The sequence below is a fragment of the Ambystoma mexicanum genome, chromosome 9 (genome assembly GCF_040938575.1).
Source record: "Ambystoma mexicanum isolate Mex_15411 chromosome 9, UKY_AmexF1_1, whole genome shotgun sequence".
NCBI lineage: Eukaryota > Metazoa > Chordata > Amphibia > Caudata > Ambystomatidae > Ambystoma > Ambystoma mexicanum.
The window spans coordinates 458,026,944-458,050,886 of record NC_090931.1 but is presented as its reverse complement, the minus strand read 5'-3'; the positions used below and the strand labels follow the sequence as shown (position 1 = coordinate 458,050,886).

At 47.4% G+C, this 23,943-nt stretch overlaps 1 protein-coding gene across 4 annotated transcripts in view; it reads left to right on the top strand.

Moving 5' to 3' along the window:
* Positions 1–23,943, top strand: part of CUX1 (cut like homeobox 1) — a 2,307,153-nt gene that overhangs the window by 940,576 nt on the left and 1,342,634 nt on the right. For all 4 annotated transcript variants that reach the window (XM_069614989.1, XM_069614986.1, XM_069614987.1 and 1 more), the window contains exon 13: positions 509–554. In XM_069614989.1, coding sequence (XP_069471090.1) covers positions 509–554 — 46 coding nt within the window. The remainder of the gene's footprint in view (positions 1–508; positions 555–23,943) is intronic.

Sequence of the window (23,943 nt, the reverse complement as noted above, 5' to 3'; positions counted from 1 at the left end):
ATTTAAATAAACACTTTATTATTACAATGCATAGTGTTTCAGTGTTTCTTTGGACCATACGTATGCTGCAATTTATTTGTACCAAGCTACTGCCCTCTCTCCTCCTAAAATAAGCATGGCAACTCTGTCTATGCTACCAAATGTTCATATGGTACAGCCTTCTATTTTCTACCAAGAGTGAATTTATGTACTGCTGCAGATGTATGGTTTTATGAAGCCCTTAGTTGGACTTTCCTAACATTTACTGTTTTTCATATTTTATTTTTGAGGCAAGAGGAGATTTGCAATGGTTTAAGTGTCATTTTCTAAATGGTTAGAACAGGGTAAATTTGATTATCCGAAACTCTGGGCCTAGACCATTGAGAGCATTGTGAATAATGTAGGCTCCATTGCATTGCTATCTCTTGGACACAGATGGCCAAATGATGTTGCCCTCCTCTGGAGATGTGATGCCATTGAAAAATATGTTCGTAAAGCAATGTATTAATATCAATTTTTGAATTTACAGCATTTTGAAGTCCATGGAGTTCACTTCTGAGGGATGCAGTGCTCAGGTACTTATTTACTTTTAGAAATTTCTGGTATTTCCCTGTGGCATGTTCGATTGTTTCTAAGCTGTGCAATATTGGATTTACTAATGCACCAGCATGAAAGTGAAAATGTGTGTTGCAGTAGAACACGTTTCTACCATTGGTAATGTTCTTTCTGATAAATATGAGGATTCTATCCACTGAATCCTCCTCTTTGAAATCTCCTTCAGACGCTGTCTGAACCAGAAGGTTTTCAAACAACCACTATGTGCCGCCCAGCAGTCTAAGGTTGATTCCATCATGACTCCTTGACACTTTTTGATCCAGAGGTGATACATCCCTACACACTGTGGAGGCTTCATGAAGTTGACACAAACCACTGAGTGGAAATTTGGGATACACCTTTTTATTAACCGAAGATTGGGGTTGACAAAAGGCCTACCTTGCCCTATGCTAAGGTGGGTTTTCCTTTCCTAAATGTACTTGTATGTGCCGTACCCAATCCTCCATCCTTGTGAGCGTCCCCGGACGTTTGTCAGCGAAAGATTGAGCTTCCCCTTTAAATGTAGTATAATGCACACCCCTACCCCCTAGCGCAGAGACTTTTTTAGCTTTCTCCATTTTTGTCTGTCAATCTTATTTAACATCCCTTCAGTGCCTCGTCTCCCAGGGCGCATGTCTGCTGCAGGAGGATTCACAAGATGTGCTTTATGCGACCGCTCATTCCGGCCTAGGACTCCCATGCACTCTTCTTTCAGTGCTTGGGGCCTGACCACCGCAACGCTTTCGGTCACAGGGCATTGTAGAATCGGTTGTTGCAGTGGAGGGAGATCTTTCTCACTTCTTCTCTGCCCCCCTTAAGGACTTTATCTCCAGGACCTCTCGTCAAGACAAGGTAGGCAATCTGTACAGCACGGCTTCACAGTGTGGCTACTTCTTCCCCAGGGTTCCCACGGTTCAAGGTTCCTCGGATACAGGTTCTGGCAGGCCGAACGTCCATAAGGCTACCAGCGCCCAAGCCGTGGGGTCCAGGACTGTTCCAGGCAGTCCGGGACAGACCTGAGGCCTTCCAGGCTACTGGCTCCCAAGCCGAGGGACTCAGGGTACCTACTATGCTGTCCTTGGAAAGATGATCTAACTCATTCTCCTCTTCTACCCCAGGGGGGGTAAGGGATCGTCGAGTGCAACATCCAAGAGTATTTCCTCTGCTATATCCAGCACGGCTACCGGCACAGGTGCTAAGGGCTCCCAGCCTACCGGAGCTCGCTCCGAGGTGTTGAATCAGGGCGTTTTGACGGCCGGCCGGCTGAGAGCACATTGCATACCAGAGGATTCTCTGAGGTGGACGCTTCTGCTTCGGGTGCAACACCCAAGCTTATCCTCTTGTGTCTGAGGCCTCTCTTGGGTCAGGGCCTTTGCAAGGCTTCAAAATCGCAGAGCAGCACATCGCCGAGCCTGCCAGGCAGGCGCGCATCTTGGATCCTGCTCAAGGCCCGCCAGTGCTTTCACCTATCGAATGGGCTTTGCAGGATGATCCCAGCCCCATCCCTCTGAAAGTGGCAGCAGATCCAATGGAGCAGATTTTTGGTCCCCTCAGGGCTACATCTACCGATCACAGCCGTGCGGCTATACGCACCAGGCACCTCAGCGCTTTGACCAGGAGTGGAGGCCCAGCACCTCGGAGCGCCGGGCCCCTAGGGACCAGACGGCTTGTGAGGACCGCTTCTTCGAGTTTTTCCTAGTCATGCTTGCCGCTCAGATGAAGGGGCTCCTGAAGGACATTGTCAAGGAGGTCGTCCCGCATGTGGCACCACCTCGGGTAACCTTTGGGTACTACTCCCGTTCCTCCTGCGCTCCCCGCACCTCCTCCGGTTCCGTCCCCACCAGTTGTTCTGACCCCCACCTCCTCCTGTAACACCGTCACCTTCCCCTCAACAGCCGTTGGACCTACCTGCGGCTCCGGCTGGGGGCGGTGGGGTCCCCGCCGGCACCTGTGTCCCAGGGCCCGGATTCCCCCCGGTCTGTAAAAAAAGGGATGGGGGTGACAGTGATTATGACGGTGACACGCTGGACGATGAGCCCTCACATGCTGCTCTAAGCTTCCCAGTACACTCAGTGTTTCTTGCCTCTTGGTAACACTTATTTGCCTCTTTGCACTGTTGGTTACAACTATTCATGCCTTTCAATAATAACATGCGGCTTTGAAAAATGCTCACGGACGTTTGCAATGCCTCTTTGCCTTTTCATTTCTTGAAAACGTTCATTACAATCATTCATTCCTTTCATTGATAACTGAGCTTTTAAAAATGCCCCCCTTAACAGTTCTTGGTCCTCTGGCTTCAGACCTTTACTTGTTATACACTTTCCCAGCTTCTGCTGTACATTCAACACGCCCGGGGGTCCCCCTGCCTTCTGGCAGACTGACTGGTTTCCAGTCGCGTGCCGGCTGGCTTCTGTATGGTGCTGGAGAACCTCCTTTTGGTATCTCCACAGCCTCTGGTGCCTCCTCGAAGGACTTGGCTTCACTCTGCTGCTTCCCCTGCCGCACCATTAAGCGATGTTCTTGCGTTCCTCCAGCTGCGACCGCCCAGGGAGCTTGCCTCCGCTCGTGGCACCTCTGCCGCTTTCCGCAACGCAGGTTCCACTTCTCACATTTTGCTCGCAAGCCCCGACCTGGCTTCTCTCCGGTTCCCGCTCTGCCGTTGCTGCTGCCTCTCCGGGTCTCTGCTTCTCCTCTCGTGTCCTGCTGTGTTCCCACAGGGAAACTGAAGTCTTGCTTGCCATCGCGTCATTGTTTTAAAGTTCGCAGCATCAATTACGATGTCCGAAAGACTCGACAGCTCAGTGCCAAACAGTCTGTGGTTGATGCCTCTTCCTCTTCTAAGTACCACAGTGATGTCCATGTATGTAAGAGACTTTAAAAGGAGGATGTATGGCTCTGTGGTGTGTCTTCCTCGTCCTAGTACCTGATTGATATCATCTGGGAAATGATGTATAGGAAAGATAGGGAAGTGACTGATAGTACCCCACAAATTCCTCGGGGATATTGGGTTCATTGGAAAAGGGAAACTGGGGATACCATGTCTCACCCAAGGGTGCCCCATCTCCACTCCCGAGGTCTCCTCCACCCAGGTGATACCCCCTCACATATCCACCCCCAGGGTCAGTATCCGAAAGTGACAGCATTTCCCTGGCCACCTGGGAGGAGGAGGATACATTGGGGAAAGTGAGGGCGCCATCAGATTCCTAACAATACACAAGGCTTTATTTATTCCGTATTTTAAACCCACGATAATCTTGATGGGGGTTTGCTAAGCATACCCTAATGTTCCAATCACAATAATGTCAGACTTTCACACTTATGATCCTGAATTATGGTGAAACACATGTATGGTTGCCTGCATCACGGAGAGCTCTCTGGCTTGGGTCGATAAAGCTATGTTTAAAATATCTGCTGCCTATATGACAGACAATGTTATGCAACAAAAATACATACTGCTCTATACATCAACATCCTCTTTTTTTTCCATTATGTTTTGTTGCCTGAAGAAAGGCAGAGCGTGAGAAGAGATTGAGAATTCTGACTCCCAAGACTGTACCTAAAATCAACACCCAACTTCAGCCGCCACCTGGCCTCCAGTAAAGGCATCTTAGTGGTTGGGGCTTATTCCCTTATGAGAAGAATGCCTTCACTTCTCCAGCATTGGATCTTTCATAGATTCACATGCTTGTAATTTAAATAGTAAAAATAATAATATAGAACTTCTTCCTTTAGGAAGAAAACCTACACCCATAGAGCCCCATGGGGCCTGTGTAGCCCTTCACTTGTGGAGTCCCTCCACCTCCTTTGGTCCTTTTAGGCCACAACCAATGAAGTCACAGGGCGTAGGCTCCACCCCAGTCAGCCATCTTCAGATTTCTCACTGTGTCTTAGAGTACAGAGAATCCTCTTCAGCTCTCTGAGCTGTTTACCGATTTCTTTTCAGGTATAATCCTACTTTTTCAAACCAAATTCAGTTTTTTCGGCTTCCTTCTGACTAGGGATTCTTCGTTTTATTTTCCGAAACTTGCATTTTTTTCTCCCCGCACCCTGAAACGTGTTTGGGTCACTAATTTCTTTTTTTTTTTTATAAACTTTTTTTTATTGGTGGTCACAAGAGATACAAAGCTCTTACATCAAACCTCAAATAATTCACAATAGGATGATACATCATTAAGACATTAAAGATTACAGAGACTCTAATTTCTGCTCATGGCTGAGCAAGGCCAAACTGTTGAAGAGAAGACTTCATTCTTCAAGGACTGCTCCAAGTGTGGGAAGGCGATCATCTTTATCAGGGACCCACACAAACTCTGCATTTACTGCCTTTACCCTCGTAACATTCAGTCATGCAGTATATGCCAAAATGTTCAACAAGAAAACCCTGGAGGACAGGTATAGAAGACTGCTATTACACCCGGAGAGCAGACAAATGCCCTCTGATTTCTGCAAGACTGCTCCATCAACCACCTCCAGGGATACTGAGAAGCGAGCTCCTAAAAGGAGAGCTTCTTCAGTGGACAGAGCACACTCTCCACTTTCTAAGGACAGGAAGAGGAGTGGAAAGTCCTCTAATGTACCTTCCAGATCCCAGGAGGGTATGGTGATGGGGGAGCCACAAAAAGGTAAAGACTTATCTTTTTTTTCTCACTCGGCGATGCAGTCCGCCACAGAGACGCTGCCCACGATGAAGCTATCTGCACCGTCATCGACGGTTAAACCCTCGTCTGCAACCAAACCGGCTTCCTCGTCGACAAAATCACTTTTGTCGAAGGACTAGTCTACGAAGCATTCGTCCACGAAGGAATAATCAAGCAAACAACTCATTGATGAAGACATGGTCGTCGACGAAGCACTCATCAATGGCTAAGTTGGCCATGGAGAGCCCCTCTGCGAAGCACTTTTCTATGGGCAGGTCGACGGAAAGCCCATCGACAGTACGCTCGTCAGTGCCTAAGCACTCGCCCACCAAGCAACCACTGTTGTCAACGGTTGGGCCGTCGACAAGCCAAGACCATGGTTTAACACCACTCATTGATGAGCATTTTCCTCAACCTGAGGAGGCCTTAAACGTCCATTCACAATTGGAAGGACTAGTGGGTGCTGTCTCGCTCTCGCCAATCACTTAAATGAATGAGCTTCCAGATATCATCTTCCATGAGGAATTCTCAGAGGGGAAGGGATCTTTACCAGTTCAACCCAAGGAAAATAGCCCTCACTGGCAACCTACAATGGAGAATGCTGCAGACCCTTTCGACCCAGCACTTTTACAATCAATACACAGAATTATGGATGAATTAACCAGAAGGCAAAGGGCGAGACATTCCACCCAGTCGGTCTCAGCAGGCAGACAACCACAAAGTTCATCACCTGCACACCACAATCAGAGCAGGTCCCCTAGGGACTGCACGCCTCACCACTCGCAACTACCTCACCAGTCTACTTCAGGCTGCGAACACCATCGTGAGGCACCCAGAGCACAGAGGAGGAAACGCACTCCGTCGCCCCTGAGATGATCGTCCCAAAGAGCAAGATCAGCTCCTTCGATATTTTGCCCGAAATCACCGGTTCACTTTGAAGAGGGGGAACCTGATGACCCCTTTAGGGAGTTCTCCGACATGCAGGAGGACGAACCTCAGGAGGGTGATCTGCCACAGGACTCGTCAGCCACAGACCAAGATGACTTATAGACAGTGACTTATCGAGAAACAAAAGAAACAGGACTCACCCAGGGATCATCACCCCCAGACGGTGTGGTGTCTTTTCACTCAGTCATGGCAAAGTCAGCGGAAAGTTTCAAGATACAGGTCGCCACTGAAGAAAAGGCATCAGTTTTCTATGAACACAGGGACAAGAGAGACCGCACCATCACTACAATTCCTATTTTGGAAACCATCTGAAAGGCAGGTGTAAAGATCCTCGTCACCCTGCTCTCCACCCCAGCACTAGTAGCTAGACCGAAGAAAAAGTACAAGACCCCAGAATTGGCCCCTTTATGTTTGAGGCCATCCTAATATACTGTCATTACTGTAGCAGCAAGGGAAAGACTGCAAAATGTGTCTTCCCCCTCACTGCACCACCAGATACGGAGGGACGTAAGCTAGAAACGATTGGCCGCAAGGTCTCAACAGCGGCATCGCTTAACGGTAAGGGCCGTCAGCGCCATGGCCATGATGGCTAGGTTTGACAGAGCTATGGCTCTGCATGTCTAAACTGACAAATCATCTCCTGGAAGAAGTCCAACAGGAGGCCAAGGCCATCATTAGACGGAAAAGCAGTCTCGGACCACATCATAGACACCTCGGTGGATACCGCTCACTGCGGTTTCAGGCAAATGAAACACAGGACAGTCCTTAGATGCCAAGACTGGATGAAGGCCACCGGTTTCAGCCCTGAGGTATAAGCTCAGATCTTGGTCATTCCCTTGGATGGCCAAGACTTGTTCGGCAAAAAGATCGACGATCACGTAAAGGGAATCAAGGCCGACACAAACACAGCTAGAGCGATTAGCTCTTTAAAGGTCATGGAAAAGGACTGATGTTCCTTTCGTTTCTTTTGGGGCAACAGCTCCAAAAACAAATCTTACAATCTTTCCAGGTTCAGACGTCTTCCTCAAATTCCTACCAGTCAGTGATGGGCAGCAGGTACCAGCAAAGTTACAACTGGTACCAAAATCAACGTGGCAAGAGTGTCTCGGGACAAGCCAGGAGCCAGGCCAAAAAGAATTCACCCTTAACCAACGCTCCTCCACATCTAACCCCGGTCGGAGGATGCGTCTCAAGGCACCTCGACCATTGGAAAACCATAACGTCGGACGAATGGGTGCTTCAAGTGATAAAAAATGGACACACCATAGACTTTGTTCAGAAACCACCACCTCGTCCACCACCAAAGAAAAACGTTATGCGACTGCAACAGTTATAGGAAGCCACCAAACTATTACGCAAAGCCGCCATAGAAAGGGTACCCCTCCTCAGCATGGGAAGGGTTTCTACTCCCACTTCTTTCGAGTGCGAAAGAAAAATGGCCAGTGGCGCCCGATCCTAGATCTGCGGGCTCTCAACAAATGTGTTCGCCGACTAAAGTTCAAAATGACTTCACTACAATTGGTTCTCCCTTGGCTCAAAAAGGACTATTTCCTCGCCACTCTAGACTTGTAGGACGCGTATTGCACATTCCCATCCATCCAACACACAGGAAATAGCTCCGGTTCACTGTCAACAACCAACACTTCCAGTTCAAGGTGCTGCCCTTCGGGTTAAAATTTGCACCAAGTGTGTTCCCGAAATGCCTAAACCCGGTAGCCGCTCATCACGGGCACTCAGGAATCCAGGTCTTATACCTGCGTTTTAAGCTGGTGTGAGCTCACTAACAGTTCAAAGTACTCACATTCGGCATCTCCTTGGCACCAAGTGTTTACACAAAGGTGCTTGCAGTAGTGGCAGCACACCGCCGCAGAAAGGTAATCCCAGTATACCCTTATCTGGACAACTAACTAACCACTGGGGAATCTCCTCAAATTTGCAAATTAAACATGCATAAGACCATAAGACTTCTCTTCAATCTGGGTTTCTCCATCAATGAGAAGAAATCGAGTCTAGTCCCCAGCCACATAAATCAATTCCAAGGGCTATCGTAAACAAAAAAGAGGAGCTAGCTTTCCACTCAAACGAGAGAGTACAAAATATACTGTTGCATGTACCTCACTACAAGGTTGGTCACCAGATAACTACGCAAAGCAATGTGCTTTCTCTGCATGATGGCCTCATGCATTCACTTGGTTCCACATGCGCGCCTGCGCATGGGTCCAATGCAGGAATGGTTTGCAAAACAGTGGCCTCAGGCAATCGGACAATGGGACGATATAGTGGTTGTTTTGCTAACCCTGGTTCGTGCTCTTAGCTGGTGGTCCAAAGACAACCTGTTCAAAGGAAAACCTTTTTGCGCTCCACTAGAACAAGCAATCCTAACTACAGACCCCTGACTCGCCGGATGAGGGGGCCCACTTCCTCCACCACAAAGCCCACGCCCTGTGGACACACGCTACTGCCCAAAGATATATAACATTCCTAGAACTCTTGCCTGTCCTCAAGGCTCTTCAAGCCTTTCAGCAAATTCTAAAGGGTCGAACAGTGCAGATCCTCACAGACAACACCACAGCCATGTTCTATCTGAACAAGCAAGGAGGCACACACTCCAAGTCTGTCCAAGCTATCCAAAAAATATGGAAGTGGGTGCTAGGCAGAATCCTGTGCAGTGCTCTTAGGACCACTACACACAATTAAGACTACGGGTGGCAATACAAGTTTTACCTTTGTTACAAGCTTGTACTATTATGTTAAAGTGGTAGCAGTAGCGGAGCAGCCAGGCTCATCTCAAGAGTATATGAGCAGTAGCAGAGATTACACAAAGGGACCACAATTACTGTGACTCAAGCAAACACTGACTCGAGGCTTCAGGTAAAAAATATAAGTACATTTATTTTTAAACCGTTTGTTATAAACACAACACTTCTATTAATTCAAAATCACACGTAAAATACACTACAACCAACCAATTCACTGTGGTACATTCTAACTCAAGGTAAGTATCCTATGTTTTAACAGACCGGTGTTGTGAAGCAAAGGACGTTACCGGGAATACACTTTTGATCACTTTTTGACAGTAATGACAGTTCGGTCTCACTAAAGAAACGCATATCCGCAGCAAGAAATGTGACCGGGGCAAAAACACACTTAGCACCAGAGTTAACCAGAGAGAGTTGGGGACAAAAATCACAGGCAATACTTTTGTCAAGGCAGACAGAATCAGAGAACACTAGTTGACAGAAATTCAAGAGTCAATAGGCCGGAGCCAGTGTCAAGTGGAACCAGGTTCCTGTTGTGGAGGATCACACAGTTGGACAGTTCACGATTCAACGTAGCCAGGAGTACTTAGATATTGTCAAGAGAGGAAGCAAAAGTTATAAGGAGGAGGGAAGACAAGGGCAAACCTTGGAGATGAAGAAAAGGGATTCACCCTAATTCCTGAAGCAGAACACAGTACCTTATTCAAGAAGGAGCCTGCTGCCACGGCAGTTGTTCCTGGTAGTTTCCTGCAGACCCACGGGTCCTGGAGCTTCGGGACGAAGGACGACGTCTGGAGGGGTCTGCACCACACAGGGATGAAGCCGGCAGCAGTGACGGTGAATAAAAGGTGCGCTCCTTAAAAACAGGAGAGGCTCTTCAGATGGCTATCCGGACCACTACAGCGGTGTGCAGCGATTTCGACCACGAAGAGGATCCTCTGGCTGTAGAAGATGAGCTGGTTATCCCCACCAAACTCAAGGGAAGAAGACTCTGGACTTGATCTTCTCTGGTGGTCGAAGGGTAGATAGCTCAGGAGTGCAGCAGGGCTTCACCGGGACGGGGTAGTTGCAGCAGCCGACTTCTTCTCCGCTTCTCTTCGGTTCCTTGTAGTTCCAGTGGCGACTCTGACTTCTAGCCCAAGAGACCTGCCTTTTATGCAAAAATCCTCCATTCACACAGCCTGGCTGTCAATCATGCAGCAGGGGGGTTGTCCAGCCCAGACAACCACCTCAGCCAATCATGAAAAAGTGCGACTTGGGTTTTCTAGGATACCCTCTGCAGGGGGTGACTACACACCTCCCTCACATTCAGCCCACCTAAACACCCAGGCACCTAGAGGAGGGCTTCTTGGCAGAAGCCCACCAAAAGAAAGTGAACAAAGAAGGCAAACCTGGTTTGCCGCGCAAAGTAAAACACAAGAAGGACTTTAACAAAAAGAAATGGTGAATAAACCCGACCGGAGCCAAAAGAAAAAGTATTTGGTCAAGCGGGTTTAAGTTTGAGGCTAATATAATAGCCTAAAACAATACCACGTTTATATAGTATAATCGGGGTAGTAAAGTTAGGGTAGATAACACTGCCACCAGACAAGTCTAAATGTTAAGAGCGAAACAGTGCTATACGAGGTATAGATAAAAAAGGCTAAGGATTAACCCTTTCCAGTACTAGTGTAAAATGGGGTGTACTGGATCTGTGGTTAAATGGCTAAAGTTAATGGCAACTTTACCCTTTTCTGGTGGACAGTAGTCGACCCCAGAAATGGAGTCGGTGGGAAGTCTAAAAGACAACCCTGTGTCACTGCACTGAAGATGCTGTGTAACACACAAAAGAAGGGGGTTACTGAAGTGGTGTACTCCAGAGCCCACAATCACAAAAACCGATGAAATACACATGGCAAAACATGGGTAAGAGTGGGGGAAAAGCTCACACTCTTACCAAGTGCAAAAAAGAACACCAGAAATCCAGCAAAGCTGCTGAGGGACTCACTAGGTAAGGGGAATTAGCCATTGAATGAGAATTCTCCCAAACAGTGGGCACTCAAGTGGAACATGTTCCTAACATCTCAACATGTTACAGGGGAACTCGGTTCTCTGGCAGACAATCTAAGCAGACACCCTCTACCAGAAAAACACAAGTGGCAACTCGACAGTTCTCCAGCATGGGGTCTGGCATGGATTCACATGCTCATGAATATTTCCTGTCATCAGGCTGGGAATCCTCGGTGAAAGAACAACCAGTTTCCGTTTAGTTTCTAAACTGTCTTTCTCCTAACAACCAATCACTGAGCTCTGGGTCATTCTGCCCCCAGCCAATGACTGCCCTCTACCTTAGCCCCTCCTCAAGCAGCCATCTTCAGATTTTTACAGCGTGTTCAAGTGTTGGAAGTACTCGCGATTTGCTCTTTGAGCTTTTCTGCATTTTCTGCTTTTTGTGATAGGAAATTCTTTTTTCGGTCAATCGAGTCTGTGTGCTCCATCCTTCATCCTTCTGATTAACGTAAAACTGTTCCACATTTTTCATTGCCCCTCAAGGGCAGAAATCGTCAAGTGTTCTCCTTGGAAGCTGCCAGAAGTCTTCAGGCCTACACCGCCCGGATCATGTCGGAGGAGAAGAACGACAGAGCTTCCCTCTTCAATAATGTCAGACTTTCACACTTATGATCCTGAATTATGGTGAAACACATGTATGGTTGCCTGCATCACGGAGAGCTCTCTGACTTGGGTCGATAAAGCTATGTTTAAAATATCTGCTGCCTATATGACAGACAATGTTATGCAACAAAAATACATACTGCTCTATACATCAACATCCTCTTTTTTTTCCATTATGTTTTGTTGCCTGAAGAAAGGCAGAGCGTGAGAAGAGATTGAGAATTCTGACTCCCAAGACTGTACCTAAAATCAACACCCAACTTCAGCCGCCACCTGGCCTCCAGTAAAGGCATCTTAGTGGTTGGGGCTTATTCCCTTATGAGAAGAATGCCTTCACTTCTCCAGCATTGGATCTTTCATAGATTCACATGCTTGTAATTTAAATAGTAAAAATAATAATATAGAACTTCTTCCTTTAGGAAGAAAACCTACACCCATAGAGCCCCATGGGGCCTGTGTAGCCCTTCACTTGTGGAGTCCCTCCACCTCCTTTGGTCCTTTTAGGCCACAACCAATGAAGTCACAGGGCGTAGGCTCCACCCCAGTCAGCCATCTTCAGATTTCTCACTGTGTCTTAGAGTACAGAGAATCCTCTTCAGCTCTCTGAGCTGTTTACCGATTTCTTTTCAGGTATAATCCTACTTTTTCAAACCAAATTCAGTTTTTTCGGCTTCCTTCTGACTAGGGATTCTTCGTTTTATTTTCCGAAACTTGCATTTTTTTCTCCCCGCACCCTGAAACGTGTTTGGGTCACTAATTTCTTTTTTTTTTTTATAAACTTTTTTTTATTGGTGGTCACAAGAGATACAAAGCTCTTACATCAAACCTCAAATAATTCACAATAGGATGATACATCATTAAGACATTAAAGATTACAGAGCCTCTAATTTCTGCTCATGGCTGAGCAAGGCCAAACTGTTGAAGAGAAGACTTCATTCTTCAAGGACTGCTCCAAGTGTGGGAAGGCGATCATCTTTATCAGGGACCCACACAAACTCTGCATTTACTGCCTTTACCCTCGTAACATTCAGTCATGCAGTATATGCCAAAATGTTCAACAAGAAAACCCTGGAGGACAGGTATAGAAGACTGCTATTACACCCGGAGAGCAGACAAATGCCCTCTGATGAATTCTGCAAGACTGCTCCATCAACCACCTCCAGGGATACTGAGAAGCGAGCTCCTAAAAGGAGAGCTTCTTCAGTGGACAGAGCACACTCTCCACTTTCTAAGGACAGGAAGAGGAGTGGAAAGTCCTCTAATGTACCTTCCAGATCCCAGGAGGGTATGGTGATGGGGGAGCCACAAAAAGGTAAAGACTTATCTTTTTTTTCTCACTCGGCGATGCAGTCCGCCACAGAGACGCTGCCCACGATGAAGCTATCTGCACCGTCATCGACGGTTAAACCCTCGTCTGCAACCAAACCGGCTTCCTCGTCGACAAAATCACTTTTGTCGAAGGACTAGTCTACGAAGCATTCGTCCACGAAGGAATAATCAAGCAAACAACTCATTGATGAAGACATGGTCGTCGACGAAGCACTCATCAATGGCTAAGTTGGCCATGGAGAGCCCCTCTGCGAAGCACTTTTCTATGGGCAGGTCGACGGAAAGCCCATCGACAGTACGCTCGTCAGTGCCTAAGCACTCGCCCACCAAGCAACCACTGTTGTCAACGGTTGGGCCGTCGACAAGCCAAGACCATGGTTTAACACCACTCATTGATGAGCATTTTCCTCAACCTGAGGAGGCCTTAAACGTCCATTCACAATTGGAAGGACTAGTGGGTGCTGTCTCGCTCTCGCCAATCACTTAAATGAATGAGCTTCCAGATATCATCTTCCATGAGGAATTCTCAGAGGGGAAGGGATCTTTACCAGTTCAACCCAAGGAAAATAGCCCTCACTGGCAACCTACAATGGAGAATGCTGCAGACCCTTTCGACCCAGCACTTTTACAATCAATACACAGAATTATGGATGAATTAACCAGAAGGCAAAGGGCGAGACATTCCACCCAGTCGGTCTCAGCAGGCAGACAACCACAAAGTTCATCACCTGCACACCACAATCAGAGCAGGTCCCCTAGGGACTGCACGCCTCACCACTCGCAACTACCTCACCAGTCTACTTCAGGCTGCGAACACCATCGTGAGGCACCCAGAGCACAGAGGAGGAAACGCACTCCGTCGCCCCTGAGATGATCGTCCCAAAGAGCAAGATCAGCTCCTTCGATATTTTGCCCGAAATCACCGGTTCACTTTGAAGAGGGGGAACCTGATGACCCCTTTAGGGAGTTCTCCGACATGCAGGAGGACGAACCTCAGGAGGGTGATCTGCCACAGGACTCGTCAGCCACAGACCAAGATGACTTATAGACAGTGACTTATCGAGAAACAAAAGAAACAGGACTCACCCAGGGATCATCACCCCCAGACGGTGTGGTGTCTTTTCACTCAGTCATGGCAAAGTCAGCGGAAAGTTTCAAGATACAGGTCGCCACTGAAGAAAAGGCATCAGTTTTCTATGAACACAGGGACAAGAGAGACCGCACCATCACTACAATTCCTATTTTGGAAACCATCTGAAAGGCAGGTGTAAAGATCCTCGTCACCCTGCTCTCCACCCCAGCACTAGTAGCTAGACCGAAGAAAAAGTACAAGACCCCAGAATTGGCCCCTTTATGTTTGAGGCCATCCTAATATACTGTCATTACTGTAGCAGCAAGGGAAAGACTGCAAAATGTGTCTTCCCCCTCACTGCACCACCAGATACGGAGGGACGTAAGCTAGAAACGATTGGCCGCAAGGTCTCAACAGCGGCATCGCTTAACGGTAAGGGCCGTCAGCGCCATGGCCATGATGGCTAGGTTTGACAGAGCTATGGCTCTGCATGTCTAAACTGACAAATCATCTCCTGGAAGAAGTCCAACAGGAGGCCAAGGCCATCATTAGACGGAAAAGCAGTCTCGGACCACATCATAGACACCTCGGTGGATACCGCTCACTGCGGTTTCAGGCAAATGAAACACAGGACAGTCCTTAGATGCCAAGACTGGATGAAGGCCACCGGTTTCAGCCCTGAGGTATAAGCTCAGATCTTGGTCATTCCCTTGGATGGCCAAGACTTGTTCGGCAAAAAGATCGACGATCACGTAAAGGGAATCAAGGCCGACACAAACACAGCTAGAGCGATTAGCTCTTTAAAGGTCATGGAAAAGGACTGATGTTCCTTTCGTTTCTTTTGGGGCAACAGCTCCAAAAACAAATCTTACAATCTTTCCAGGTTCAGACGTCTTCCTCAAATTCCTACCAGTCAGTGATGGGCAGCAGGTACCAGCAAAGTTACAACTGGTACCAAAATCAACGTGGCAAGGGTGTCTCGGGACAAGCCAGGAGCCAGGCCAAAAAGAATTCACCCTTAACCAACGCTCCTCCACATCTAACCCCGGTCGGAGGATGCGTCTCAAGGCACCTCGACCATTGGAAAACCATAACGTCGGACGAATGGGTGCTTCAAGTGATAAAAAATGGACACACCATAGACTTTGTTCAGAAACCACCACCTCGTCCACCACCAAAGAAAAACGTTATGCGACTGCAACAGTTATAGGAAGCCACCAAACTATTACGCAAAGCCGCCATAGAAAGGGTACCCCTCCTCAGCATGGGAAGGGTTTCTACTCCCACTTCTTTCGAGTGCGAAAGAAAAATGGCCAGTGGCGCCCGATCCTAGATCTGCGGGCTCTCAACAAATGTGTTCGCCGACTAAAGTTCAAAATGACTTCACTACAATTGGTTCTCCCTTGGCTCAAAAAGGACTATTTCCTCGCCACTCTAGACTTGTAGGACGCGTATTGCACATTCCCATCCATCCAACACACAGGAAATAGCTCCGGTTCACTGTCAACAACCAACACTTCCAGTTCAAGGTGCTGCCCTTCGGGTTAAAATTTGCACCAAGTGTGTTCCCGAAATGCCTAAACCCGGTAGCCGCTCATCACGGGCACTCAGGAATCCAGGTCTTATACCTGCGTTTTAAGCTGGTGTGAGCTCACTAACAGTTCAAAGTACTCACATTCGGCATCTCCTTGGCACCAAGTGTTTACACAAAGGTGCTTGCAGTAGTGGCAGCACACCGCCGCAGAAAGGTAATCCCAGTATACCCTTATCTGGACAACTAACTAACCACTGGGGAATCTCCTCAAATTTGCAAATTAAACATGCATAAGACCATAAGACTTCTCTTCAATCTGGGTTTCTCCATCAATGAGAAGAAATCGAGTCTAGTCCCCAGCCACATAAATCAATTCCAAGGGCTATCGTAAACAAAAAAGAGGAGCTAGCTTTCCACTCAAACGAGAGAGTACAAAATATACTGTTGCATGTACCTCACTACAAGGTTGGTCACCAGATAACTACGCAAAGCAATGTGCTTTCTCTGCATGATGGCCTCATGCATTCACTTGGTTCCACATGCGCGCCTGCGCATGGGTCCAATGCAGGAATGGTTTGCAAAACAGTGGCCTCAGGCAATCGGACAATGGGACGATATAGTGGTTGTTTTGCTAACCCTGGTTCGTGCTCTTAGCTGGTGGTCCAAAGACAACCTGTTCAAAGGAAAACCTTTTTGCGCTCCACTAGAACAAGCAATCCTAACTACAGACCCCTGACTCGCCGGATGAGGGGGCCCACTTCCTCCACCACAAAGCCCACGCCCTGTGGACACACGCTACTGCCCAAAGATATATAACATTCCTAGAACTCTTGCCTGTCCTCAAGGCTCTTCAAGCCTTTCAGCAAATTCTAAAGGGTCGAACAGTGCAGATCCTCACAGACAACACCACAGCCATGTTCTATCTGAACAAGCAAGGAGGCACACACTCCAAGTCTGTCCAAGCTATCCAAAAAATATGGAAGTGGGTGCTAGGCAGAATCCTGTGCAGTGCTCTTAGGACCACTACACACAATTAAGACTACGGGTGGCAATACAAGTTTTACCTTTGTTACAAGCTTGTACTATTATGTTAAAGTGGTAGCAGTAGCGGAGCAGCCAGGCTCATCTCAAGAGTATATGAGCAGTAGCAGAGATTACACAAAGGGACCACAATTACTGTGACTCAAGCAAACACTGACTCGAGGCTTCAGGTAAAAAATATAAGTACATTTATTTTTAAACCGTTTGTTATAAACACAACACTTCTATTAATTCAAAATCACACGTAAAATACACTACAACCAACCAATTCACTGTGGTACATTCTAACTCAAGGTAAGTATCCTATGTTTTAACAGACCGGTGTTGTGAAGCAAAGGACGTTACCGGGAATACACTTTTGATCACTTTTTGACAGTAATGACAGTTCGGTCTCACTAAAGAAACGCATATCCGCAGCAAGAAATGTGACCGGGGCAAAAACACACTTAGCACCAGAGTTAACCAGAGAGAGTTGGGGACAAAAATCACAGGCAATACTTTTGTCAAGGCAGACAGAATCAGAGAACACTAGTTGACAGAAATTCAAGAGTCAATAGGCCGGAGCCAGTGTCAAGTGGAACCAGGTTCCTGTTGTGGAGGATCACACAGTTGGACAGTTCACGATTCAACGTAGCCAGGAGTACTTAGATATTGTCAAGAGAGGAAGCAAAAGTTATAAGGAGGAGGGAAGACAAGGGCAAACCTTGGAGATGAAGAAAAGGGATTCACCCTAATTCCTGAAGCAGAACACAGTACCTTATTCAAGAAGGAGCCTGCTGCCACGGCAGTTGTTCCTGGTAGTTTCCTGCAGACCCACGGGTCCTGGAGCTTCGGGACGAAGGACGACGTCTGGAGGGGTCTGCACCACACAGGGATGAAGCCGGCAGCAGTGACGGTGAATAAAAGGTGCGCTCCTTAAAAACAGGAGAGGCTCTTCAGATGGCTATCCGGACCACTACAGCGGTGTGCAGCGATTTCGACCACGAAGAGGATCCTCTGGCTGTAGAAGATGAGCTGGTTATCCCCACCAAACTCAAGGGAAGAAGACTCTGGACTTGATCTTCTCTGGTGGTCGAAGGGTAGATAGCTCAGGAGTGCAGCAGGGCTTCACCGGGACGGGGTAGTTGCAGCAGCCGACTTCTTCTCCGCTTCTCTTCGGTTCCTTGTAGTTCCAGTGGCGACTCTGACTTCTAGCCCAAGAGACCTGCCTTTTATGCAAAAATCCTCCATTCACACAGCCTGGCTGTCAATCATGCAGCAGGGGGGTTGTCCAGCCCAGACAACCACCTCAGCCAATCATGAAAAAGTGCGACTTGGGTTTTCTAGGATACCCTCTGCAGGGGGTGACTACACACCTCCCTCACATTCAGCCCACCTAAACACCCAGGCACCTAGAGGAGGGCTTCTTGGCAGAAGCCCACCAAAAGAAAGTGAACAAAGAAGGCAAACCTGGTTTGCCGCGCAAAGTAAAACACAAGAAGGACTTTAACAAAAAGAAATGGTGAATAAACCCGACCGGAGCCAAAAGAAAAAGTATTTGGTCAAGCGGGTTTAAGTTTGAGGCTAATATAATAGCCTAAAACAATACCACGTTTATATAGTATAATCGGGGTAGTAAAGTTAGGGTAGATAACACTGCCACCAGACAAGTCTAAATGTTAAGAGCGAAACAGTGCTATACGAGGTATAGATAAAAAAGGCTAAGGATTAACCCTTTCCAGTACTAGTGTAAAATGGGGTGTACTGGATCTGTGGTTAAATGGCTAAAGTTAATGGCAACTTTACCCTTTTCTGGTGGACAGTAGTCGACCCCAGAAATGGAGTCGGTGGGAAGTCTAAAAGACAACCCTGTGTCACTGCACTGAAGATGCTGTGTAACACACAAAAGAAGGGGGTTACTGAAGTGGTGTACTCCAGAGCCCACAATCACAAAAACCGATGAAATACACATGGCAAAACATGGGTAAGAGTGGGGGAAAAGCTCACACTCTTACCAAGTGCAAAAAAGAACACCAGAAATCCAGCAAAGCTGCTGAGGGACTCACTAGGTAAGGGGAATTAGCCATTGAATGAGAATTCTCCCAAACAGTGGGCACTCAAGTGGAACATGTTCCTAACATCTCAACATGTTACAGGGGAACTCGGTTCTCTGGCAGACAATCTAAGCAGACACCCTCTACCAGAAAAACACAAGTGGCAACTCGACAGTTCTCCAGCATGGGGTCTGGCATGGATTCACATGCTCATGAATATTTCCTGTCATCAGGCTGGGAATCCTCGGTGAAAGAACAACCAGTTTCCGTTTAGTTTCTAAACTGTCTTTCTCCTAACAACCAATCACTGAGCTCTGGGTCATTCTGCCCCCAGCCAATGACTGCCCTCTACCTTAGCCCCTCCTCAAGCAGCCATCTTCAGATTTTTACAGCGTGTTCAAGTGTTGGAAGTACTCGCGATTTGCTCTTTGAGCTTTTCTGCATTTTCTGCTTTTTGTGATAGGAAATTCTTTTTTCGGTCAATCGAGTCTGTGTGCTCCATCCTTCATCCTTCTGATTAACGTAAAACTGTTCCACATTTTTCATTGCCCCTCAAGGGCAGAAATCGTCAAGTGTTCTCCTTGGAAGCTGCCAGAAGTCTTCAGGCCTACACCGCCCGGATCATGTCGGAGGAGAAGAACGACAGAGCTTCCCTCTTCAATAATGTCAGACTTTCACACTTATGATCCTGAATTATGGTGAAACACATGTATGGTTGCCTGCATCACGGAGAGCTCTCTGACTTGGGTCGATAAAGCTATGTTTAAAATATCTGCTGCCTATATGACAGACAATGTTATGCAACAAAAATACATACTGCTCTATACATCAACATCCTCTTTTTTTTCCATTATGTTTTGTTGCCTGAAGAAAGGCAGAGCGTGAGAAGAGATTGAGAATTCTGACTCCCAAGACTGTACCTAAAATCAACACCCAACTTCAGCCGCCACCTGGCCTCCAGTAAAGGCATCTTAGTGGTTGGGGCTTATTCCCTTATGAGAAGAATGCCTTCACTTCTCCAGCATTGGATCTTTCATAGATTCACATGCTTGTAATTTAAATAGTAAAAATAATAATATAGAACTTCTTCCTTTAGGAAGAAAACCTACACCCATAGAGCCCCATGGGGCCTGTGTAGCCCTTCACTTGTGGAGTCCCTCCACCTCCTTTGGTCCTTTTAGGCCACAACCAATGAAGTCACAGGGCGTAGGCTCCACCCCAGTCAGCCATCTTCAGATTTCTCACTGTGTCTTAGAGTACAGAGAATCCTCTTCAGCTCTCTGAGCTGTTTACCGATTTCTTTTCAGGTATAATCCTACTTTTTCAAACCAAATTCAGTTTTTTCGGCTTCCTTCTGACTAGGGATTCTTCGTTTTATTTTCCGAAACTTGCATTTTTTTCTCCCCGCACCCTGAAACGTGTTTGGGTCACTAATTTCTTTTTTTTTTTTATAAACTTTTTTTTATTGGTGGTCACAAGAGATACAAAGCTCTTACATCAAACCTCAAATAATTCACAATAGGATGATACATCATTAAGACATTAAAGATTACAGAGACTCTAATTTCTGCTCATGGCTGAGCAAGGCCAAACTGTTGAAGAGAAGACTTCATTCTTCAAGGACTGCTCCAAGTGTGGGAAGGCGATCATCTTTATCAGGGACCCACACAAACTCTGCATTTACTGCCTTTACCCTCGTAACATTCAGTCATGCAGTATATGCCAAAATGTTCAACAAGAAAACCCTGGAGGACAGGTATAGAAGACTGCTATTACACCCGGAGAGCAGACAAATGCCCTCTGATGAATTCTGCAAGACTGCTCCATCAACCACCTCCAGGGATACTGAGAAGCGAGCTCCTAAAAGGAGAGCTTCTTCAGTGGACAGAGCACACTCTCCACTTTCTAAGGACAGGAAGAGGAGTGGAAAGTCCTCTAATGTACCTTCCAGATCCCAGGAGGGTATGGTGATGGGGGAGCCACAAAAAGGTAAAGACTTATCTTTTTTTTCTCACTCGGCGATGCAGTCCGCCACAGAGACGCTGCCCACGATGAAGCTATCTGCACCGTCATCGACGGTTAAACCCTCGTCTGCAACCAAACCGGCTTCCTCGTCGACAAAATCACTTTTGTCGAAGGACTAGTCTACGAAGCATTCGTCCACGAAGGAATAATCAAGCAAACAACTCATTGATGAAGACATGGTCGTCGACGAAGCACTCATCAATGGCTAAGTTGGCCATGGAGAGCCCCTCTGCGAAGCACTTTTCTATGGGCAGGTCGACGGAAAGCCCATCGACAGTACGCTCGTCAGTGCCTAAGCACTCGCCCACCAAGCAACCACTGTTGTCAACGGTTGGGCCGTCGACAAGCCAAGACCATGGTTTAACACCACTCATTGATGAGCATTTTCCTCAACCTGAGGAGGCCTTAAACGTCCATTCACAATTGGAAGGACTAGTGGGTGCTGTCTCGCTCTCGCCAATCACTTAAATGAATGAGCTTCCAGATATCATCTTCCATGAGGAATTCTCAGAGGGGAAGGGATCTTTACCAGTTCAACCCAAGGAAAATAGCCCTCACTGGCAACCTACAATGGAGAATGCTGCAGACCCTTTCGACCCAGCACTTTTACAATCAATACACAGAATTATGGATGAATTAACCAGAAGGCAAAGGGCGAGACATTCCACCCAGTCGGTCTCAGCAGGCAGACAACCACAAAGTTCATCACCTGCACACCACAATCAGAGCAGGTCCCCTAGGGACTGCACGCCTCACCACTCGCAACTACCTCACCAGTCTACTTCAGGCTGCGAACACCATCGTGAGGCACCCAGAGCACAGAGGAGGAAACGCACTCCGTCGCCCCTGAGATGATCGTCCCAAAGAGCAAGATCAGCTCCTTCGATATTTTGCCCGAAATCACCGGTTCACTTTGAAGAGGGGGAACCTGATGACCCCTTTAGGGAGTTCTCCGACATGCAGGAGGACGAACCTCAGGAGGGTGATCTGCCACAGGACTCGTCAGCCACAGACCAAGATGACTTATAGACAGTGACTTATCGAGAAACAAAAGAAACAGGACTCACCCAGGGATCATCACCCCCAGACGGTGTGGTGTCTTTTCACTCAGTCATGGCAAAGTCAGCGGAAAGTTTCAAGATACAGGTCGCCACTGAAGAAAAGGCATCAGTTTTCTATGAACACAGGGACAAGAGAGACCGCACCATCACTACAATTCCTATTTTGGAAACCATCTGAAAGGCAGGTGTAAAGATCCTCGTCACCCTGCTCTCCACCCCAGCACTAGTAGCTAGACCGAAGAAAAAGTACAAGACCCCAGAATTGGCCCCTTTATGTTTGAGGCCATCCTAATATACTGTCATTACTGTAGCAGCAAGGGAAAGACTGCAAAATGTGTCTTCCCCCTCACTGCACCACCAGATACGGAGGGACGTAAGCTAGAAACGATTGGCCGCAAGGTCTCAACAGCGGCATCGCTTAACGGTAAGGGCCGTCAGCGCCATGGCCATGATGGCTAGGTTTGACAGAGCTATGGCTCTGCATGTCTAAACTGACAAATCATCTCCTGGAAGAAGTCCAACAGGAGGCCAAGGCCATCATTAGACGGAAAAGCAGTCTCGGACCACATCATAGACACCTCGGTGGATACCGCTCACTGCGGTTTCAGGCAAATGAAACACAGGACAGTCCTTAGATGCCAAGACTGGATGAAGGCCACCGGTTTCAGCCCTGAGGTATAAGCTCAGATCTTGGTCATTCCCTTGGATGGCCAAGACTTGTTCGGCAAAAAGATCGACGATCACGTAAAGGGAATCAAGGCCGACACAAACACAGCTAGAGCGATTAGCTCTTTAAAGGTCATGGAAAAGGACTGATGTTCCTTTCGTTTCTTTTGGGGCAACAGCTCCAAAAACAAATCTTACAATCTTTCCAGGTTCAGACGTCTTCCTCAAATTCCTACCAGTCAGTGATGGGCAGCAGGTACCAGCAAAGTTACAACTGGTACCAAAATCAACGTGGCAAGAGTGTCTCGGGACAAGCCAGGAGCCAGGCCAAAAAGAATTCACCCTTAACCAACGCTCCTCCACATCTAACCCCGGTCGGAGGATGCGTCTCAAGGCACCTCGACCATTGGAAAACCATAACGTCGGACGAATGGGTGCTTCAAGTGATAAAAAATGGACACACCATAGACTTTGTTCAGAAACCACCACCTCGTCCACCACCAAAGAAAAACGTTATGCGACTGCAACAGTTATAGGAAGCCACCAAACTATTACGCAAAGCCGCCATAGAAAGGGTACCCCTCCTCAGCATGGGAAGGGTTTCTACTCCCACTTCTTTCGAGTGCGAAAGAAAAATGGCCAGTGGCGCCCGATCCTAGATCTGCGGGCTCTCAACAAATGTGTTCGCCGACTAAAGTTCAAAATGACTTCACTACAATTGGTTCTCCCTTGGCTCAAAAAGGACTATTTCCTCGCCACTCTAGACTTGTAGGACGCGTATTGCACATTCCCATCCATCCAACACACAGGAAATAGCTCCGGTTCACTGTCAACAACCAACACTTCCAGTTCAAGGTGCTGCCCTTCGGGTTAAAATTTGCACCAAGTGTGTTCCCGAAATGCCTAAACCCGGTAGCCGCTCATCACGGGCACTCAGGAATCCAGGTCTTATACCTGCGTTTTAAGCTGGTGTGAGCTCACTAACAGTTCAAAGTACTCACATTCGGCATCTCCTTGGCACCAAGTGTTTACACAAAGGTGCTTGCAGTAGTGGCAGCACACCGCCGCAGAAAGGTAATCCCAGTATACCCTTATCTGGACAACTAACTAACCACTGGGGAATCTCCTCAAATTTGCAAATTAAACATGCATAAGACCATAAGACTTCTCTTCAATCTGGGTTTCTCCATCAATGAGAAGAAATCGAGTCTAGTCCCCAGCCACATAAATCAATTCCAAGGGCTATCGTAAACAAAAAAGAGGAGCTAGCTTTCCACTCAAACGAGAGAGTACAAAATATACTGTTGCATGTACCTCACTACAAGGTTGGTCACCAGATAACTACGCAAAGCAATGTGCTTTCTCTGCATGATGGCCTCATGCATTCACTTGGTTCCACATGCGCGCCTGCGCATGGGTCCAATGCAGGAATGGTTTGCAAAACAGTGGCCTCAGGCAATCGGACAATGGGACGATATAGTGGTTGTTTTGCTAACCCTGGTTCGTGCTCTTAGCTGGTGGTCCAAAGACAACCTGTTCAAAGGAAAACCTTTTTGCGCTCCACTAGAACAAGCAATCCTAACTACAGACCCCTGACTCGCCGGATGAGGGGG